The sequence below is a fragment of the Lissotriton helveticus genome, chromosome 10 (genome assembly GCF_964261635.1).
Source record: "Lissotriton helveticus chromosome 10, aLisHel1.1, whole genome shotgun sequence".
NCBI classification, from domain to species: Eukaryota; Metazoa; Chordata; class Amphibia; order Caudata; family Salamandridae; genus Lissotriton; species Lissotriton helveticus.
This window is the reverse complement of record NC_136071.1, coordinates 1,200,793,625-1,200,814,269: the sequence shown is the minus strand read 5'-3', so window position 1 is coordinate 1,200,814,269 and position 20,645 is coordinate 1,200,793,625. Positions and strand designations below refer to the sequence as shown.

The following is a 20,645-nucleotide window of genomic DNA, read 5'->3' as shown; positions in this document are numbered from 1 at the left end:
AGCTCCGTTTTACCCGTTGGGACCGTTATTCTGGAATCTTCCCCGTTGGAGGATCGGATACTTGATGGACATGTGCCCGAGAGCACGATTTCTTTGATTTATAAGAAATTAATTAATGATCGGGCTGACCTGTTAACGCATTTAAGGGAGGTCTGGACCAGAGACGGTTTGCTATTAGATGACGAGGACTGGCAATCCGCGATTTCCTCACCCAAAGAGGTCGCGATACCGGCCCGCCTTCGATTAGTCCAACTCAAGATTTTGCACCGTGTGTATGTTACTGGCCCGCGACTGATTCGAATGGGTTATTCTGTTGATGGGCTATGTGTCCGTGGTTGTGGTCAGCTTGCTACTTTCCTTCACATCATTTGGGAATGTCCGGAGGTTGCTGTGTTTTGGAATAGAGTGCATGCTGTCCTGAAAGAGGTTACGGGAGTCGAGATACAACTGGAAGCTAGGCGGTGTCTGCTGAATGTATGGGAACCGAATGACTATGATGTGGCTCAGACCCGTTGGGCGACCCTGGCCAACATGATTGCTAAACGAGACATTGCACAATTGTGGGGCGATCCCCGCCCGCCGACGGTTTCGGTGTGGAAGGAAAATATGGATTGGTGTATGTTTAGAGAGAAGACGGTATATGTGGCACAAGGTAGGCCCCAAAAATAGGGGAACATTTGGAATCAATGGAACTCCTACAGAGGGGATATATGCACACCACCCCTTCCTGATGTACCCGATGGTTCACATTCGCCCTAATCCTGACATTCCATTACTTGTTTTGATTCATATGTTTTAAAATCTTTAGTCTTTTTCCCCCGATTCTACCCCCCCCTTGATCCTTGTTCATTGACTTGCATTGTAATGCTATTGCCTTTTCCTTCCAGTTTCGAAATAGCGCCTGTATTGTAATGTTCTTATTGCCTTGATTGTTTGTTTTCTTTTTATAAAATAAAAAGAGTTTAAAAAAAAAAATCTTCAAAATACTGTACATCACATTATACCATTGACTGGGATTTTCCTGAAACTTTTGGAATTGATTTGTGAATGTAAAAAGATCACCACGACTCCAGCGTACATGAACATACCCAACTAAATACATCTCTCTCAACAGGTACTCTGCAACACCTGAATCACCAAAACCAGCTCCTCCTTTTGCCATTACTGCATCCTCTTTCTTTCCTTATTTCTCATCCTACTTTACACACCAATCCTTGTACTTTTGTATATCACCAGTATTCCTGCTGTGTGAGGGGGCATTTACCAGGGACTGGGGCACCAGAATCTGCTTACCTGCTGAGACCAGAGGATGCTGTGAGAAGGAAGAGCGTGCCTGGAGAGGGTGATGTCTAATGGAGCTCCTGTCGGATGGACCCTTGAAGTGAGGTGTGATTTTCCTGGTCCAGAGCGGGATTGCTACAGCAATCTGTCCTTCTACCCATATGCTGAGGAAAGATGGTGACCCAGTATGCCGGAGAGGGCTAGCGTGAAGAGATAAACGCTACTACACCATCTGGACATATGTGGATCAAAATTGGTGACCTTATATGGCAAAGAAAGCCTCTGTGAAGATATAACTGCTGCAGCACCGATCAGGCTGTCGGCATGTGTACTGACCCAAGTCAGCAACCCCGTATGCCAGATAGGGGCCAACATCAAGATATTTGCTGCTGCACCAACTGTCACCTGTGTGCTGACCCAAGTTGGTGACCGTGTTTGCCAAATAGGGACAATAAATAGGACTGTCTGCCGGTGGGCTGGTCAATGTTGACCACTCCATATGCCAGAGGGCAAACTGCTGCGAAGAGCACGGACCGCACGACAAGTGTAAGGGCCGTCACTGTGTACAGCGTGTTACCACAAAGAGCAGTGGGTGCTGACCTGTGTTACCACTGTCGCAACAAATGCATTGAAGGCTGACTGACTGCCCTGCCAGTGGGATTAGAGGAACTAACCACAGAATCCAAGGAGCGCTGCAGATGACCAGCTGCCTTTCCTACCGAGATGAGACTACCCCTCCTTATGGCAGTGGTCCAGTCCACAGCATCACCGGAGTGCTGAACTCTCCTGAGGTGTTCTTTAATGCAACACCAGAGGGAAGAAGTGAGATTCATTATCTGGACAGAGAGCCCAAGGAGACCTGCTCTGCCACATTGTGAAACTGCACTTCAACACATTGACCTCTACAGAGCCATAGTGGAACTTTAAAAACTTGAACTCCTTGCTAGGTCAAGCCTGAATGCTACCTATCATAAATGGGGAATAACCGCTGTAAGTAGACATGGAAGGGGGACGCAGGAACCTTGGCAGGTAACACTAGGATGCCAACCTTACGAGGGCAGTGTATATTATTTGTGTATGTCGCATTTTGCTTTGTGTTCATATATAAATACTACCATTGTCATACAAGTGAGTATTTGGCTGGACATTCATTTATTGGGGCTTCTGAACATAGTTTGAGCACTAAATCTTGCTCCTACCTCTCCTCTAAGAAGCCTTGGACTGCTTAACCTGTGCTACCTCTGAGAGTCAAGTGCTGAAGGAGTACTTGACCTAGTTGCTCAGGATCCAAAGCAGGTCAGGTCCCGGGCATCAGGAGTAAACCCTCATGGTTGAGCCCAGTTGCTCCTGGTTACCCAGTGAGCATCCATCTGAAAGGAGTTCTGACACAAACTGCTATAGAAGTGGATGTTGGGTCTGTAAATGTAAAATGATATATTGGTGCAGCTGTGTTTTCCTAACTCCACCCTCTTCCTTATGGAGCTACGATGGGAGCTTTGAGGACTCTGCCTCCTTCTTGAAGTTAGTGTCTTCTTAAATGTTATAAAGTTTTTATGGACTCTCTCAAATGGTTTTTGAAGACCAGACTCTGAGCCTGACTTAAAATTATAGGTTGGTGGAATATTACATTCTGCCCATGGAATTGGCAGAATTTTTGTGACTCTGTGTTACTCTTGCAATGTGGAGTCCCGGCCAAATTCCACCAATTGCCTTGTGGTGGAATATTTTCTTGAGCGTGGCTCCAGAACAGTAAGTTGCTGAATGAAAGTGAGATTTGGCTTCTCCTAGCATGATTTCAGGACACCAGGAGGATATCCGGTGAGATTTTTCTAATGAGTGAAGTCGAGGACGGTCTCTACAAATGGTGACCATTCACAGACAGAAGGTTGCCATTCAAGTAGAAAATCTGCCCGAGCAGCAGCAAAATCAACTTGAGTAGCTGTGCCCTCGATTTGAAGAAGTCAGTATTTAGTATTTGCTGATTTCTCAGTGTGGGACTCTGCCATGGGTGCAAGGATTAACACAACGTCCCATTTCCCTAAGGGAGGATGTGTTATGGATGGGTTACAGCCGTAACACCTGTTCCCATAGGAAAATTTGGGAATACACCCCATCATAATTTTGCAGTCGGGATCGCCAACCGGAGGTTGGTCAGTCCAGTTTCCGCCACGGTGTCGGTCAGATGAAACAAATCCCACTACACTCAATGCAACAGTACAGAAAGTGTTGGATTGCGGAGAGGTAAAATTTGCTATTCCTACTCCACTCATTTAAAAAGTAGGGAAAATGTTTGATTGCGGAGGGGTAAAGTTTACTGTTCCCACTCCAGGCAATGCAACAGTAAGGAAAGTGTTGGATTGTCAAGAGATAAAACTTGCTATTCCCACTCCAGTCACTGCAACAGTACCGGAAGTGTTGGATTGCAGAAGGGTAAACTTTACTATTCCCACTCCAGTCAATGCAGCAGTAGGGAAAGTGTTGGATTGCGGAGTGGTAAAACTTACTATTCCCACTTCATTGATTGCAAAAGTAAGAATAGTATTGGATTGCGGAGGGGTAACATTTAATATTCCCACTCCAATGAATCCAACAGTAGGGAAAGTGTTGGATTGCGTAGTGGTAAAATATATTATTCCAACTCCAATGAATGCAACAGTAGGGAAAGTGTTGGATTGCAGAGGGGAAAGATTACTATTCTCACTCCTGTCACTGCAACAGTAGGGAAAGTGTTGGATTGCAGGCGGGAAAAATTTACTAGTCCCACTCCTGTCACTGCAACAGTAGGGAAAGTGTTGGTTTGCAGAGAGGTAAAATTAAATATTCCTACTCCACTCAGTTCAAAAGTAGGGAAAATGTTGGATTTTGGAGTGGTAACATTTACTGTTCCCAATCCAGTCAGTGCAACAATAAGGAAAGTGTTGGATTGCTAAGAGGTATAATTTACTATTCTCTCTCTAGTCACTGCTACAATAAGGGGAGTGTTGGATTGTGAAGGGGCAGAATGTACTATTCCCACTCCAATTAGTGCAACAGTAGGAAAAGTGTTGGATTGCAGAGTAGTAAAATGTACTATGCCCACTTCAATAAGTGTAAAAGTAGGGAAAGTATTGGATTGTGAAGGGATGAAATGTACTATTCCCACTGCAGTCAATGCAACATTAGAAACAAAATAGTTCCCTTCAACGCAATAAAATAATTTCAAAAACACAGAAAAAAATAAAAATATGTTAAAAAAACCAAATATATTTTATATTCAAAATGAAATAAAAAAATACATATTATAATGTTAAATTCATACAATAAATAACTACAAATAATATTATAATGAAAATACAAAAATATATTTGTATTTATAAATTAATATTAACAAAAGAAAATCCTAAAATAATTGTAATGTTGTTACTACCCACCATATACTCCTTCAAAACTTGCAAACCCACTCCAAAAACCTAACTTTAAAAAGCGAATTATTCAAACTATCAACATGAATATTTATCAACAAATTAATTAATATTAAAAAAACATTAAATTATTAATTAAATAGAAACAATTTGCTTCCCACAATATACCCCAACAAAACATACAACAGACTAAAATGTACAAAAAAAAGTAATTACACAATTAAGAAAAGTAATTATTAATTTTGATAATTGATATCAATAAAAATAATTATTACCTAATTTAAATAAATTTTCCTTCCACTATATACCCCTACCATAACCACAACAAACACCTAAGATGTATTAATAAAAAAAATGTATTACACACATTTAACAAAATAATGTATCAATTAAAAAGTTATTATTATTAGAAATATTAATTTTAATTACTTAGAACTAATTTACTTCCCACCATGTGCCCCTATAAACCCCACAACCCAACCCTAAAATAAAAAAAGTAATCAAACAATTATCATATTTTAATTGTCAATTAAATATTTAATATCGATTAACAACTAACTAGTAATTATTTTGAACAAATTTATTCCCCACCATGTAACTGTTTAAACCCCACTAGCCCACCAAAAAAATAAAATCACACAATTAATATAATTCATTCTCAATTAAATATAGAATATAAATTAACAACTAATTTTTAGTTAATTACAATTACATTACTACCCATCCTGTATGCCTATAAACCCCAAAACATGCACATACAAATTAAATTTAAAAAAATTAATTGCACAATTAACATAATTATTTATCAATTATTAATTATTAATTAGAGAATAATCATTCATTTATTATAATTGAATTACTTTCCTACCTGTACCCTGAGCCCAACAGACTGCTACAGTACAAAATATCACTAACATGAATTAAATTACATTTAATAACTACTAAAAATGTAACAACTATAATAAAAACATTAACAAAAATATACAAATAATGTACATCATATACATTTAAATATATGCTAAAATACATAACAATAATTAAAAGCAAAATTAGAATCAACTATATTTTTGTAAATGATAATAATAACTTTGATATTTTAAAAAACAAAATTTGTTTTAAATTTGATGTTCTTGACAACGATATTCTGCTGACGATATTACCATATCACAATATTTTTTATTTGATATTTTGGTAACGCAATATTTTGTACTCAATATTTTGTCTGAACACTCTCGCTGGCCCTGGCCTTCTAGCCCTATCTCTGGTGCCCAATATGTTTCTAAGGGTGTTACCAAATTGTCACTGGGTGCCCCTCCAGGAATAAGTTGCTCAGACTGGTGGGTCCTTCATCAGAGGAGCAAACTAGCTGAATTTTGAAAAATGCATCTATCAATAGACAAAGTAGCAGGTTCATTGATAATATCAAAAACTTTAAATGAGTAAATACTGGCCCCATGAGAAATATAAGCAAAGTCTGGCATTTTCTGTACCCTACAATCATCATTTATATCCAATTTGCAATAAACAAAGCCCTTGGGTACTCATCCTCCTATTTTTTCTATCGGCGGATGGTTTAATAAAATTATAAGATAAGGTACTTGGGCTTTCAAAGCATAGGGTAGGATACCTTCTCAATGGGAACTATTGGCATTCAGTTCTATGAGGAAGCATAAAAGTTCCAAAGTTTCACGCCTTGGGCTCAATCATCATGAGGGTGGATCCTAGTGGGTGACACGACACATGTTGAGAGGACTCGGGATTCAAGGCTATACCAACTAGGCATTTATGTAATTATCTTTATGCATGTCTTAATTAATGCCAAGCTGCAGGGTGCTCGCCAGTTTCTTTCGTCTGCACGGAAAGGGCCAAATGGAGATACCAATACTGAAACCTCCCAGCAGTTTAGCTGGCACTTGGGTGTCTTTTCTGTATGGTTCTAAACCACAAAATAAGACTAGCACAAGCAGGCCTTTATTTATTTAGTAAGAAAACAAACAAAGTGCATACACCACCCTTCTTTATACAAAGTCTTACTTATGACGGCCAAAAAATAGTTTCTTTAGTTTGACCAGGTATTTTTATTCATACCGTTCATTTATATTTTCTTTTTTAGGACTTTTTGTTAAATCATTACTGCAAAGATTAAGACAACTGGGCATTCATATATTTACATAACTATACCATGCAATTTACAGACATAAATACAACAATACAAATAGACGCTAAATCAAACAGATTTTTAACATCATACATCCCAACGAAAAATACCTTTTTAGACAAAACAGAACATTATGTATTCATGTATATTTGATTCCAAAAAGTAAAGGACAAAGTCAAAGAAAAAGGAGTGTAATCAATCAATGAAACAATCTTTGAGCCAGCTATTGCTAAGTAGTTACTCCTTTAAATTTGCCGACGCGTTTCGATGCCAGGAAACCAGTTCCTGGTATCTCCTCAGGGCTTTGTCATTTATCTGTATAGGATGCAAAGAAAACAATATCGTTTTATTTACAAAAATACAGACTCTTCTCTATTTAAAGTTACACTAGTTACCATTAAATTGTAGATCAACCTACCAGGTTGCTGTTAGGAATGGTGGGCTGTAGAGAATCTTTTCTTTGTATCAAAATAGTGGTAGTTCATACATTTGAACCATCTATGAAAGTGTGCTCTTCAGTTAGTACACAACGTCTCCCGTTCCTCTTATTCCATTTTATCTAGAAAAATGGCTATTGTTAGTTATTCGTGAAGGCAAATTGAAGACATGAAAAAAACGTTATCAAAGACATACCGGTATGGAACATACCTTTGGTTCAATATCTATAGCCAAGATGAATTATTGGTCTTTCGCAACTGTGTAATTATCCCGGTTTTCTGCACTGCAACGCTGTTTCAACAAAAAAAAAATTATTTAATGGCTCATTGGCTCTGATAACGAGAAACAAATGCATCATGGGGGTAATCTCCAGGTAAGTGCTGGTTCGGCAGAGGGAAGGCGAGTCGCCAATTCCTTCTGTGACCTCTGGTGGAAATTGTTTCCTGAAAAGAAGGGAATACCTGACAAATTTGACTACTTTGCTGGTTTTCCCCCTTGATGGGTTAGTGAGTATCTGGACACGCGGCTGGCTGGAGGGGGGTCTGACCTGCTGGTGTTCTTGGATCTTTTAGTCCTACCCTTGGTTGCCTGAGATTGATTATTGATGGGGCATAAGTTGGAGGGAGGTCAGCCCACAGGTGTCCTGGCAGGGACAGTGCATTTTGCAGATCCCTGGGACAGTGTGTGTTTGTATTGATTTGTATGTCATTTTCCATCCCTCACCTAATCAAGGGTAGAACTTGTACAAGTGAATGTTGATGACATTATTTGCCTCTGACTCTTTATGGAGAACAGAAATTGTTGGCATGAAGTGCCTGCCCCTGTGGGAGATGTAAATAGAAGATGTTTTACTGCCCACATTGTGATCATTGGTAGAAGCATGCAACTGGGGGAGTTGATCCTTTGTCTTGAACTGTTTACTGTTGGTGCCTCATGGCAGAATGTTTTTTGATCTTACATATTTTCAAGTGTCACTTGCTGTACAATCTGTGTGGTGCATTTACTAGCTTTAATATCACTGACGTGTGTAGCTGCCTTCCATTTCATTTAATAGATTGAATAGCTGGGTGTCTGTCTCACAACACTATCTCCTCAGCTGCTGAGCTCAGAGTGCTCACACACCGCTCTTAACTTTGGTTAAAGGGAAGGAGTTTTTATAATACATGTTTTTTTCCATTAGGTCCACATTTACATGTAAACATGGAAAGGTCACTAACTGTGTTTAATTCATGTTTAGAATGAGCATGCTCTTTCGACCATAGCTAAATTGTGTTTGCCATCTTGCTTTGTGACACATCAACATTTTAATTCTAGGTGAAGTTAAAGTCCTAATGAACAGACACAATGTTCTTTTGTTTTCTTTCCCATGTGAAATGTTTTCCCTTTGCTCTGATTATCATAGAATGTTATAATTGGAAGTATATTCACAAAAACACCTGCAAAGTACAGGTTGGTCCATGAATCTTATCCTTTTACAGATCATCTAAGTTGGAAGGATTTTAAGAGAAAAATGTATTCTGAAGGTCCTGAGAAGCTTACAAATAGGCAATTGCATCATTTCACTTTAACCTGATTGGCTATTTTCATGTGAACTGTGTGTAGGTGTAGCAAATGTTAATAATAATAATAATAATAATAATAATCATATCAGCATTTCTAAAATACGCAGCTACCTCAGGCGAGGTGTACCGGCGTTGGGGGCCGTGGGGTAGATTAAGCGAGCTATTGTCCAGAGTCTCATGGTGCTGGGCTAACCTGCTGCCGGCGATCAAACCGTGAGCCCCATGTTCCTGAGTCAGCCGCCCTGGCCGTTGCACCACACAATGTTAGAATTGTGTGTTTTAAGCTATTGCAGAGTATATTACACTTGAGAATGCTTTTGTCCACCATCAAATGGGAGATTTTACAGTACTCTCTTTATGGGAGAACTGTAATTTCCTAAATCCTTTGAGGAGACACCATGCTAGTTCACCCTCTTTCTTTATGACTTTGACATAACTTGAACTACACAATTTTTTATGTACTCATGTGATTAATCAATACTGTAGCCCCCAGTCCTGATCACAAACAGGTAGACTTCTTGTGGAGTTTCTCTATGTTGATGTACAGCCAAAATTAAGTGCTTGATGGCTGACAATTTGAGAAACTCTAGCTCTCCTTTTTATAATCCATTTCCAGACACAGATGTGCCTAAGTGTTTCATGTGTTGAAGTTCATACTTTTTTTTGGGGTGCCTTCTTATGAGTACTAGCGGTATGCAGTAAACGCCGCTCCGCCAGTGATGCGCGCAGAGTTTTATCACTCTGCGCTGTGCTTGGAGCATGGACACAGTGTTTTCTTCTGACAAGTAAACTGCCACTGGCTGGGGAGATTGAAGATGACACAATGACATTATGAAATAACTTGTGCCATTCTGAACTGGCCTATGATAGGGTAGAAGAGGGGTAAGACACTTGGGATAATATGTAGGAGTGGGCGAGACAGTCAGTAACATTTAGGGCCCGATTCCAATCTCGTTCAGAAAGCATACCGAACAACTCAGCTCCGAAATGCTTTCTGTAAGACTCGGATCGGGGCAGTCCGACTGAACAAGTATGATGCATTTGAATACATCCAGATTCAATTTGGTCAGACTACCACTGACTTCAAAGGGAGCCTGTGTGCCGAACAAGTACACAGGCTCACATTGACAAAAGGGGTGGTTGGGGATAATCGTGCACCCTGTGGCGGGCACCACTTGGTACCTGCCACACTGCATAGTTAGGAAGAGGGGACACATGGGTGCCCCCACGGGCCCGATTCAGAGGACCCTGGAAGAAGGGGGGACTGCTCGGCCACCAAACACTGATCCTGGCAGCAGATTAATTCTCGTCAAACCGAAAAGGAATTCTGTCCGAATCATTCATCGTACTTGCTCGTTCGGAAAACCAAGTCCATAGAGCTTCACAAATTGGATCTGAAAGGCTTGTCCTGTCCAAAAGCCTTCCGGAACCAATTCGGTCAGTGCTTATGGTTTCCAGGCATCGTACTTGGTCATTCTGAACTGTGAACGATTCGGTCAGAATCAAGAGCTCCGGATCGGTTTAGGCAATTCCGAATCCAATTCGGAACCCCTCCGACCGAATACGGAATCAGGCCTTTAGTTCATGTTCCGGTTTAATCAGAGCTGCTTCTATGTGGATGCAATCAGTACCTCTGCACAGTATCAGCCCTTACTGCTTGTCATATGCAGATCAGTACATTCACCACATTTTCTGGTGTGAAAACCAGCGGCAGGAGCAGTTCTAGGATGGGTGACTCAGTGCTTGGATGGGGGGCCTAGCATGAACCTTGGGTGAGTTGGTTTATTTTTATTTTCACCTGTTTTGGCAGGTATGTTTGGGCCTTGGGTGACATTCAGTATTTTCCTGGGCATGGATCTTTGGAATGCTTGTGTTTGTTTGTGTCCTGTGGTTTACTGGTTGCCCCCTACCATCTATTAATCTTTTGCTGCTTTTAACCCCGGGGCATGATGTTTTGTGTTGGTAGTCCCCCAAGGCGTTAGCGGTCTACTTGCTGTCTTTCCTACCCCACAAACAGTAGTCCCCGTGCTCAGTACCCATAAAATCCTGCCCGTCGCTTGTGCATACAATACTGTTTTCCTTTTAACAAGGGGGACATTCTTTGAGATTATTTGGGCATGGAAATGCCAGGCCCAGTGACATCAATGTTACTGAATCATTTCAGAGCTGTGGATCTGTAATTCACTTAAAGGCTCATACTTGTGACAATTTATCAATGCAACCAAATGAAACTGCTATCATATAATCTCATTACAAGTTGCACTCTTTCTTCATTTCTCTCGCTGGAAGAACACTTGGAAGAAATGTTATAGCTCAATTTAATTCCATTGGGGTTGTCTGTGGAGCTTGTTCAATGTGGAAGGGGAAGCCCCTTTATAAAACAATGTTGATGGAGACAAAAATCTCATAAACTCTAACATGGAGAGAGTGTGGCATGACGGCCTGTGCTGCTGACTTCGGACCTGGGGGAACCAGTTTTGAGCCTTGGGGTCGGCTCAAAATCCTGTGATTCTGGGCAAATCACTTAGTCTCCCCATGCTGACAACTCAGCGCCTTGAGACCCTCACAGGTGGTTTGCTATGCTATACAAATCCTGGATTTATTTATCTATAAAGGACAAAGATGTTAAAAACAAGCATGCCCTAGTGCTGCCTGCATTGAAAGGAAAATAGCGGGCATCAAAACTGGAGTGTTTGGGCCACTTTGGATTAAGCATGGGCAGAATTTGCGAATTCGCTATATGCGAATTCGCGCAAATTTGTAATCGCGATTCACAAAATCTGGCAAATTCCGCGAGCTTGCGAAAAATTTTTTGGAGAGTTTGCGAGATTTTGTTACCAGTTCGGGAACGAGAACTTGCGTATGCGGTCGCAACGGTCGCAAACATATTGTTTCCACTTAACCAGCTTGCTCGCTATGTCTTTTTCCTGTTTTGGGTCGCAAAGACGTATTCGCGTTCGCAATTTCCTATTTTGGGTCGCAATGACGTGTTCGCGATCGCGGTGTCGCGCGGCCAGCTACCAAAATCTTGCAGCGCACGCGAACAGGGAGGAAAACGAATCAGCGAACGCAGAATCATGGTAAGTCAATGCCGCGCGCGCAAGATTGTATTTTTGGAGCGCGAACAAGAAAAAAAAATCTGCCAACTAGCGAATTGCGGATTTTTGGGCAATTTTGCGTGATTCGCGGATCGCAAAATTGCCAAAAATTCGCAAAATCTGCAAGCGGAATGAATTTTCCGTCCATACTCACTTTGGATCCATCTATATTCCAGAGTTTCAACCATTTTGCCTCTCACCAGGAAAAAAAAATGAGTCCATTGTCTCTTCTCTTGGGAGGGTACAGACATGGGTTTACATGAAACTCTGTTCAGCCGAAACTTTTGGGTGTCTCTTGATGGCCCATATTTCAGGCAGTGCCTCATAGACATGCTGACACACAGACCGCTATTGCCTCAAGTTTGATTGCATTAGGTACCTTGCCATTTTTCCACCTATTATATTTAATGCTCTTTTGATCATGCCCTTATGTGCCAAATCCTTTGCTGTTTCATTCCACAGGGTGCACGCAGTGTGGTCTGCACCCCTCTCAAGCAGCCGTTCCTCCACCATGACTTCTTGGTGGTCAGGTGCAGAGACGTTTTCTTCAGCCAGCTGTCTGACTCCATGCTGGCACCTTGGTCTAATGTCAGTCTTTGTAAATGGAGCTCTTCTCAAAAAACCTGGAGCCCGAATCACAAAAGTAGTCTGAGACAAAATCCTAACTTTACGACATTCTATACTCAGAAAAGGCATTTAGGAGTATTAAAGTTAGGATTTTGTCTGAAGTTTAGCTTAAGTTTTGTTCTTAAGACGAAATCCTGACTTCGGTTAAACTTAAGTTAGGAGTTTGTCTTAAGACCAAAACTTTAGACAAACTCAAGACAAAAATCCTAACTTTACTACTCCTAAATACCTTTTGTGAATACCGAAAGTCGTAAAGTTAGGATTTTGACTCAGTTTAGTGGATGTATGACGTTACAACGCATTCCATTACAACGCATGCCATTACAACGAATTGTCTAAAAACTACCTTTACAACGCATTCCATTACACCGCATACTACCTTTACAACGCATACCATTACAACGCATACCATTACATTGCATGTATGGTAATTATTGGATAGTGTAGGGGTAAAAATTACTATTCTAACTCCAGGGGGTGCAACAGTAGGGAAAGCGCTGGATAGCGTAGGGGTAAAAATTACTATTCTAACTCCAGAGAGTGCAACAGTAGGGAAAGTGTTGGATAGCATAGGGGTAAAAATTACTATTCTAACTCCGGGGGTGCAACAGTAGGGTAAGTATTGGATAGTGTAGGGGTAAAAATTACTATTTTAACTCCAGGGGGTGCAACAGTAGGGTAAGTTTTAGATAGTGTAAGGGTACTATGCGTTGTAATGGTATGCGTTGTAGTGGTATGTGTTGTAATGACTGCGTTTTAATGACATGCATTGTAATGGTATGTGTTGTAGTGTCATGCGTTGGAATTATTGTGTGAAATGGTATGGAGTGTAATGGATCTTGCGTTGTAAAAGTTTCGTTGTAATGGTAGTGTGTTGTAAAAGTTGTGTTGTAAAGGTTGTTTCCCCAGTTTAGTAGTAGTAAAGTTATGAATCCTAACTTTACTACCACTAAATGCCTTTTGTGAATACCAAAATTCTTAAAATTAGGATTGTGTCTCAGATTACTCTTGTTAATCGGGCCTCTTGTATTTTGCCCTTCTGTAGAACATAAAGCAGTGACTCATTACAGGTTTTTTTGTGCACCCGCCCCCAAGTCCGCCCCCAGCATTCCAAACCTTTTTAAAAAATAATTGGAGTGAATTCATGCTGGCCTTGGGCACCAAAGGCAGATGAGAGAGATTAACATGCATTGTCTCCAGTTCTACGTAGCTTGTGTTGTTGTGGGGTTGGGGCCACTGGGGAGAAGGGACACTGTGTGGGAACTACTTCACTTGCTAGAACGGTGCCGAAGTGTCATCAAATAAAACCCCCATGCAAATGAGAAAGCTGAGACGTGTTCCTCAATGCACAGTACTTTTGCATGGTTGTACAGCCCCATTTGGTGGATGAATAGAAAAGGCTCAGCAATAGCACTGGAAAATGAAGGAGGTTTTATTTAGACGATATTTCAGAATCCTGGTGGTCGTGGAACTCCGCGTAATCGTGTAGAGTTTTTTTAGGTGACTCCACAGTGCTCCGCGAGTTCCTCCACCCCAATAAGTACTTACCTCTCTGTCTTGTCCTTTGTCCAGAAAGCAGTGTGTCACAGTAGAAGGGAGTTGTTTATGGTAGCACCACAACACAGGCTAGGGGAGTTACTTGTTGATCAAACCTAAATGTCACCCTCCCTGATACATGCCTAACAAAAGGTTACGAAGGCACCCAGCCTTACTCTGTTAAATTCCACTATCAGTGTCATCATGCTTTCTGACATGTGCTCAGGGCCCACTGACTAGTGACCTTTTCAGTATCAAAAAGTCCAGTTGAAGTGCACAGGCGAGACTGGCTCTCCCTTCCTCCAGTGTGTCCCACCCAGCTCTCAGGAAGGAGCCAATCCACACATCTGTCTGGGGGCTCCTCCACATGCCTTCTCAAGGCCCTGGGCTAACAATATGGAAGCCACAGACCTTCATGTATTGTACAACTCACAGGGACCTATAAAGCACACAACACACACAAAAAACGTGTCAACATGATATTGGCCAAGGGTGAGTTAAGCACAATCAATCAATCAATCATGGGTTTATAAAGCGCACTACTCACCTGTGAGGGTCTCAAGGCGCTAGGGGGGGCAGCTCCGGATCAGTCATAGCTACAGATCAGTTGAAGAGCTGGGTCTTTAGGCTCTTCCTGAAGGTTTGCAGGGTTGGGTAGTGTCTGATGTTCATGGGGAGCTCCTTCCAGGTCTTGGCTTTGATGTAGGAGAAGGCTCTCCCACCTGTTCTGCTTCTGCGGATGTGGAGGACCTCTGCCAGGGCGAGGCAGGTGGAGCGGACGTTCCTCTTGGGTACGTGGAAGGGTAGACGAGTCTGGCAGCTGTGTTCTGTATGGTCTGGAGTCTGCCTAGTAGAGTTCTGTTGATTTTGGCCTATAGGGCCTTGTCGTAGTCCAGTCTGCTGGTTATGAGCGCGTGGGTGGCGGTTTTTATACAGTCGGGGGGGATATCCATTTGAAGGTCTTGCGGAGGATGCGCAGGCAGTTGAAACTGGTGGAAGCGATGGCGTTGATCTGGCGGTTCATGGAGAGGGAGGAGTCCAGGATGATGCTGAGGTTTCGAGCGTGGTCTGTGGCAGTGGGTGGATGCCCGAGGGTGGAGAGCCACCAGGTGTTGTCCCAGATGGAGGTGCAGGGTCTGAGGATGAGGATCTCGGTTTTCTCTGAGTTGAGCTTCAAGCAGCTGCCTTTCATCCAGTCTGCCACGTTTTTCATTCCTTCATGGAAGCAGAGTCTGGTGTCTTCGGGATTCCTCGTGAGTGAGAAGATGAACTGGGTGTCGTAGGATAAAATGATGAGCTCATGCTGTCTCACAATGGTGGCGAGGGGGGCCATGTAAATGTTGAAGAGCGTGGGGCTGACCGATGAACCCTACACACAGAAGCAGAACTTAATATGAGTGGGCTGGTAGTCGCCACTTTAGTGACAACATTAAAAAAAGGCATGTTCACACTACTGGTGAACATCAGTAAAACATGGTATGCTGCTACCACTGCGCTTGTGCTAGTTATCACCTGGTAGCGGCTGTAGCTCTTTACCACTGCGAGGGTATCATTTTAAGTGCCCCTCCTGGCCTACCAAGACTGCAATCTGTGTGATAGACATGGGCATGATCCGTGTTCACCCATGGCCAAATATTGTCACTAGGAGTCCAGATATCAATTCAGTGACATATCCTTACTATGAGGTATGGATCCAATGTGAAACAGATCTGGAAAATACTCAACCCTGAGGACAGAGTTGTGATGAGAGATAGACAGCGGAACTCAGAAAGGACTGTTGGACCTGGAGTTGAGAAACAAAGAACAGATTGCAGCATAGTCAGCAGTGATACACTCTCACACAGGACAGGATGGTCACCTGTGACGTGAGCTCAGGATCAGACAGGAGAGGTGAGATGGAAGCAAGTTTAAGATAAGGAGCAGCGAATAGGACAGTGCCTGTGAAGTGAGCTGACACCAGCTTATGGAACCTGTTGAGGATAGGTTGAGAGTCAAGAGAAGAGAACAACAGGAAGTAAACTAGTCAGTCTATAAGATTATTGTTTTTTGCCAATGTCTTTCACCATTGTGACATTCTTCATTTTACATCTTTTCTTGTGACAGGGAAGCTTTCATCGGTAGATCCTGGTCAGTCTCAAGTGATGTTACCGGGAAAGAGGTGTTCTCCACTGACTCCATGGACTCACACACCGGCGGCTCCAGTATGCAGGAACCCTTCAGGTAATAGCACTATTATTAGATTTTAGAGTTTTGTAATTCATGAACTTGACCCTCAGAAGCTTCAAAGTGATACAGAGATGTCACAGAATGTGTCCAGACATCCAGAATATGTACAGAAGGAAAGGTTTGGGTTGTAGTGAAATGAAAGCATGAAGTCTAAATGTAAGAAAGTGGATTAATATTTGGATGGGCGGTCCCCTCTTCATGAAATATTACACTAATTTGTCAGGGTGGAGCCCAAAGTCACTAAGGTAACCTGAGGTCAATCCCCGGGTAGCTATGGCACAGAGCAGACGGGCTTAACTTAAGGCAATGTGTAAAGTGTTCATGCACTACCAAAAAAGTAATATATTTAAAACACTTAAAAATAAACATTTATAACCAAATTGGAAATATAGAGTAAGATTGAGAAAATAAAATGGCATCAAGCTGACAAAAATACAATAAAGGGAGTCAGAGATATGATATTTTATGTTTGGAACTAAAAGTAGCACCAAAAAAGAGTATATGTCAATGGTAGTCTATGGAAGTAGTAGACCAGGACCTAGGTGCAATTTAAGGTTCACCCCGATGGAGTGCAGGTTAGCTATACCATTCTGGTTTGTCAAGGTCAAAGATTTTTCCTTCTGACCAAGTCTTTTTTATGGAGCACAAAATCCTCCAGCTGGGCAAACCTGAAGCAGTATCCAAGGATGGTGAATCCAAATAAGACACCGTTGCCACGAGGTGTCACTGACAGCTCCAGAACTCTTGCAAATCCAAAGATGTTTCTGACTTTTCAGGGTTTTCAGGAACAACACCTCTGAGACCCTTCTAAGGCTCCCAGGACGTTAAGAATACTTATGAGCGAGGACTCACTCCAGCAGAGGCTACTAGTCAGGTCCAGTTGGTACTGGTTGGTTGGTTACTTCAGGAAAATGCCTCTTGCAGCTTTTTGTGTCCCTGCAGCCACACAGGAGGTCAGCCAACTGACCCTTTGAGTCTACTTCTTTGTTCTGAATACAAGAAGGAGCAAGTCCAGTCCTTCATGGCTCCTGTAAGGTTATAGACAGAAGGTCCAGGTCTCTTCTGATCTGCTGCAGGTCCGGAAAGTGTTCAGCTGCCACACATATGGTTACTACTAGCTAATGGGTGGGGGTAACTCCCTAAGAAATTATGGAGAAAGTCCCCGGGGCAACCAATCCTACAGTGCTCCTCACTCCTAAAATCCAAGATGGGGAAAACTTCTGCCCTTGTGCTGAGCACTTGTGTCCACCCAGAGGTGTGGCTAGGTAAAACAGCAAACCTATGTGCCCATTCCAGACCAATACTGGAGGTAGTTTCTGTCCCACTGGGTTTAGAAACATCTTGGCTAATGTGGCCCCACGGAACAAAGGCTTTTACCTCTTCCAGTTTTTCCTTACACTAAACTATGAATGTGCAGGCCTCTCCTCTGTCCCTTTCAACTTAATAGAGTTCCTAGATACACCCCAACTGTCTTTCCTGAGGTGATAGGGATCAAATACCACATACCCAGTTAATTCTGTAATCAGGCCTAAGTACTGGCTGGGCAACTGCTAGCAGATTAATGCAAATTAGCCTCTAGGAGTTTCAGGCGGGGGGAAAGGTAACTTTCTAAAAGTTACTATTGCTAAGTGTTACAAATCCAACTTCACCACAAAATTTTTTGTAAGTATGAAAATTAGTCATTGAATGACTATTTTAGCTGTTTCTTCTCAGAAGTTACAGATTACAGTTTACAATCTGTACTTTTACATTTTCTAGGATCCAGCTACAGTTCTGCCAGTGAAATCACTTTTGGGAGCGAGTCGGTGGAGGAATATGGCAGCTTTAATTTCTTACATGTTCCAGTTTTCCAGTTTTAAACATTGGTATCCAACTTGTTCGCAATAAGGTGTACTTAGGGGAGACTTTGGGGTGGCTTGATAATATTTAAAAAACAGGTTTTCCCACCTGTCAAAAAAGGTTATTTTGACAGGTTTGACAGCAGGTGTTTAGGCTGCTGCAGTTAGGCTAGCTATGGTAGGCCATAAGTCATCCATTTTATACATATCAATCCTGTGGATGGCAACAGAGGGGCTGCAGTCCACAGATGGCATTTAAAGTCCATGTCCTGGGTGTATTTCTTATGCTGTACACTAGGGATTTAGGATGAAGTTAAAATAGTCCATCATTGGTGAACCAATTTAACCATAGTTAATGGGGTAGCATAAGTAATTTAGCTCAGTGTGGCAGGGGTAAAGTGCACTTAGTTACACACAAACAGAAGAAAATAGGGTCCAGAAAAAGGTAAATAGTCTGGAGAGGCTACACTCCAATCTATATCACTGCACTTTATGCCATTCCCCTTTCATCATTCCACTGTACTCCACTCCACTTTAAGACATTACACTTAATGCCATACCACTCTACTCCACTGCAGTCTACGCTATTCCACTATACACCACACCACTCTATGCTGCTCCAGTGTACAGCACTCCATTATACGCCACTCCGCCCTACGACACTCCACTGTAACACTGTTCCACTCTATGCCATTCCACTTCACTCTACATCACTTCCTAATATGCCACTCCAACCTATGCATGTCCACTGTACATCACTCCACTCTAAGTCACTCCATGCAACACCATTCACGGTACGCTACTACACTATATGCCACTGTTTTCTATGGCAGTCCAGTCTATACCACTCCACTGCACCCTCTCCAATTAACAAAGCTCAACCCTATGCTATTCCACTGAATGTCACTCCACTCTATGCCACTCCAGCCTACGCTAATCCACTGTACATCACCCCACTCCAATATCTGCCACTCCACAAAGCACCATTCCACTGTAGGCTATTTCATTATTTGCCACTCTATTCTATGGCAGTCCAGTCTACACCATTCCATTCTAACCTCTCCAATCTATGAAACCCCACTCTATGCTATTCCACTCTATGTCACTCTACTCAATGCCACTCCAGTCTATTCTATTCCACTGTTCGCAATCACTCCACATTACGGCACTGCACACTACAACACTTCACTGTACGTCATTAGACTCTACATCACTCCACTCCACGCCTCTTCAGTGTATGCCACTCCAATGTACACCACTTCACACTACACTATCCCACTGTACGCTACTCCATTATGTGCCACACCACTCTACATTATTCCACAGTATGCCACTCCACTGTTCGCCACTGCACTAAACTATATCACTCTATACCAGTCCACTCTATACTACTCCATTGTATGTCACTCTACTCTATGCTGTTCCACTCAATGCCACTCCGCTCAGGGCAGTTACAAGGTACATCACTACACTCTATTCTCCTCTCAACTTTACCCTACTGTACTCTACAGCACTCCACTCTATGCTACTCCCCTCTATGTATTCATCACTCAAGTCTTTGACACTCCAACGTACATCACTCCACTCTACGCCATTCCACTCTACATGATTCAACTGTATGCAACACTAGTCTAAGCCACTCCACTTTAAGCTATTCCACTGTATGCCACTCCACTCTATGCAGCTCCACTCTATGCAACTCAACTATACGCTATTCCACTGTACGCCACTTCTCTATATGCCACACCACTCTACACGCCACTCCACTTTACACTACTCCACTGTATGTATACAGCACAAATCTATGCCACTCCACTCTACGCTGTTCCTCTGTTCTATGCTATTTTTCAAAATGTTGTGTACTACTGCACGTTTTCAATTTGTTACATAATAAAATCTATACAAAAAGTCTATGTTGTACCACAATAATACACACAAATTACAGCACTACTTAACATTTTATTTTAAATTAATTTGTTAAAAAATTATAGATGCATTATCTATGTTTTTTTCTGCAACTACTGTGGTGCTTTGTAGGTACTAGCACAGTTGTCCATGAATGTGTTCAATACATAGAAAAATATAAAAACCTTTTACTACCTATTACCACTTTAACAAAGTGGTAAAATGTAGTGAACAACATTAAAACCTACTCCACAAAATGACACACCCTTCCAAGCTATTCCACTCTACGACACTACACTGAACGCCACTCCACTCTATAGTACTCCACTCTACGCCACTCCACTCCACGCCACTTCACTATATGCCACTCCAGTCTATGCTAATACACTGAACACCACTCCGCTCTATCCTACTCCACTCTATGCCACTTCACTCTATATTATTCCACTGTACGCTGCCACTTCAGTCTATGGCATTCTAGTGTACGCCACTCCTCTGTACTCCCCTCCAATCTGTGCCGCTCCGCTCTATACTATTCCATTCAATGCCATCGGCTCTCTGCCCTTCCAGTCTAT

The 20,645-nt window shown here is 42.1% G+C and overlaps 1 protein-coding gene across 2 annotated transcripts in view; it reads left to right on the top strand.

Moving 5' to 3' along the window:
• LOC144785686 (trimethyllysine dioxygenase, mitochondrial-like) overlaps window positions 1-20,645 on the top strand; it is a 449,852-nt gene that overhangs the window by 393,999 nt on the left and 35,208 nt on the right. For both annotated transcript variants that reach the window (XM_078664478.1, XM_078664479.1), the window contains exon 5: window positions 16,205-16,321. In XM_078664478.1, the coding sequence (XP_078520604.1) occupies window positions 16,205-16,321 (117 nt within the window). The remainder of the gene's footprint in view (window positions 1-16,204; window positions 16,322-20,645) is intronic.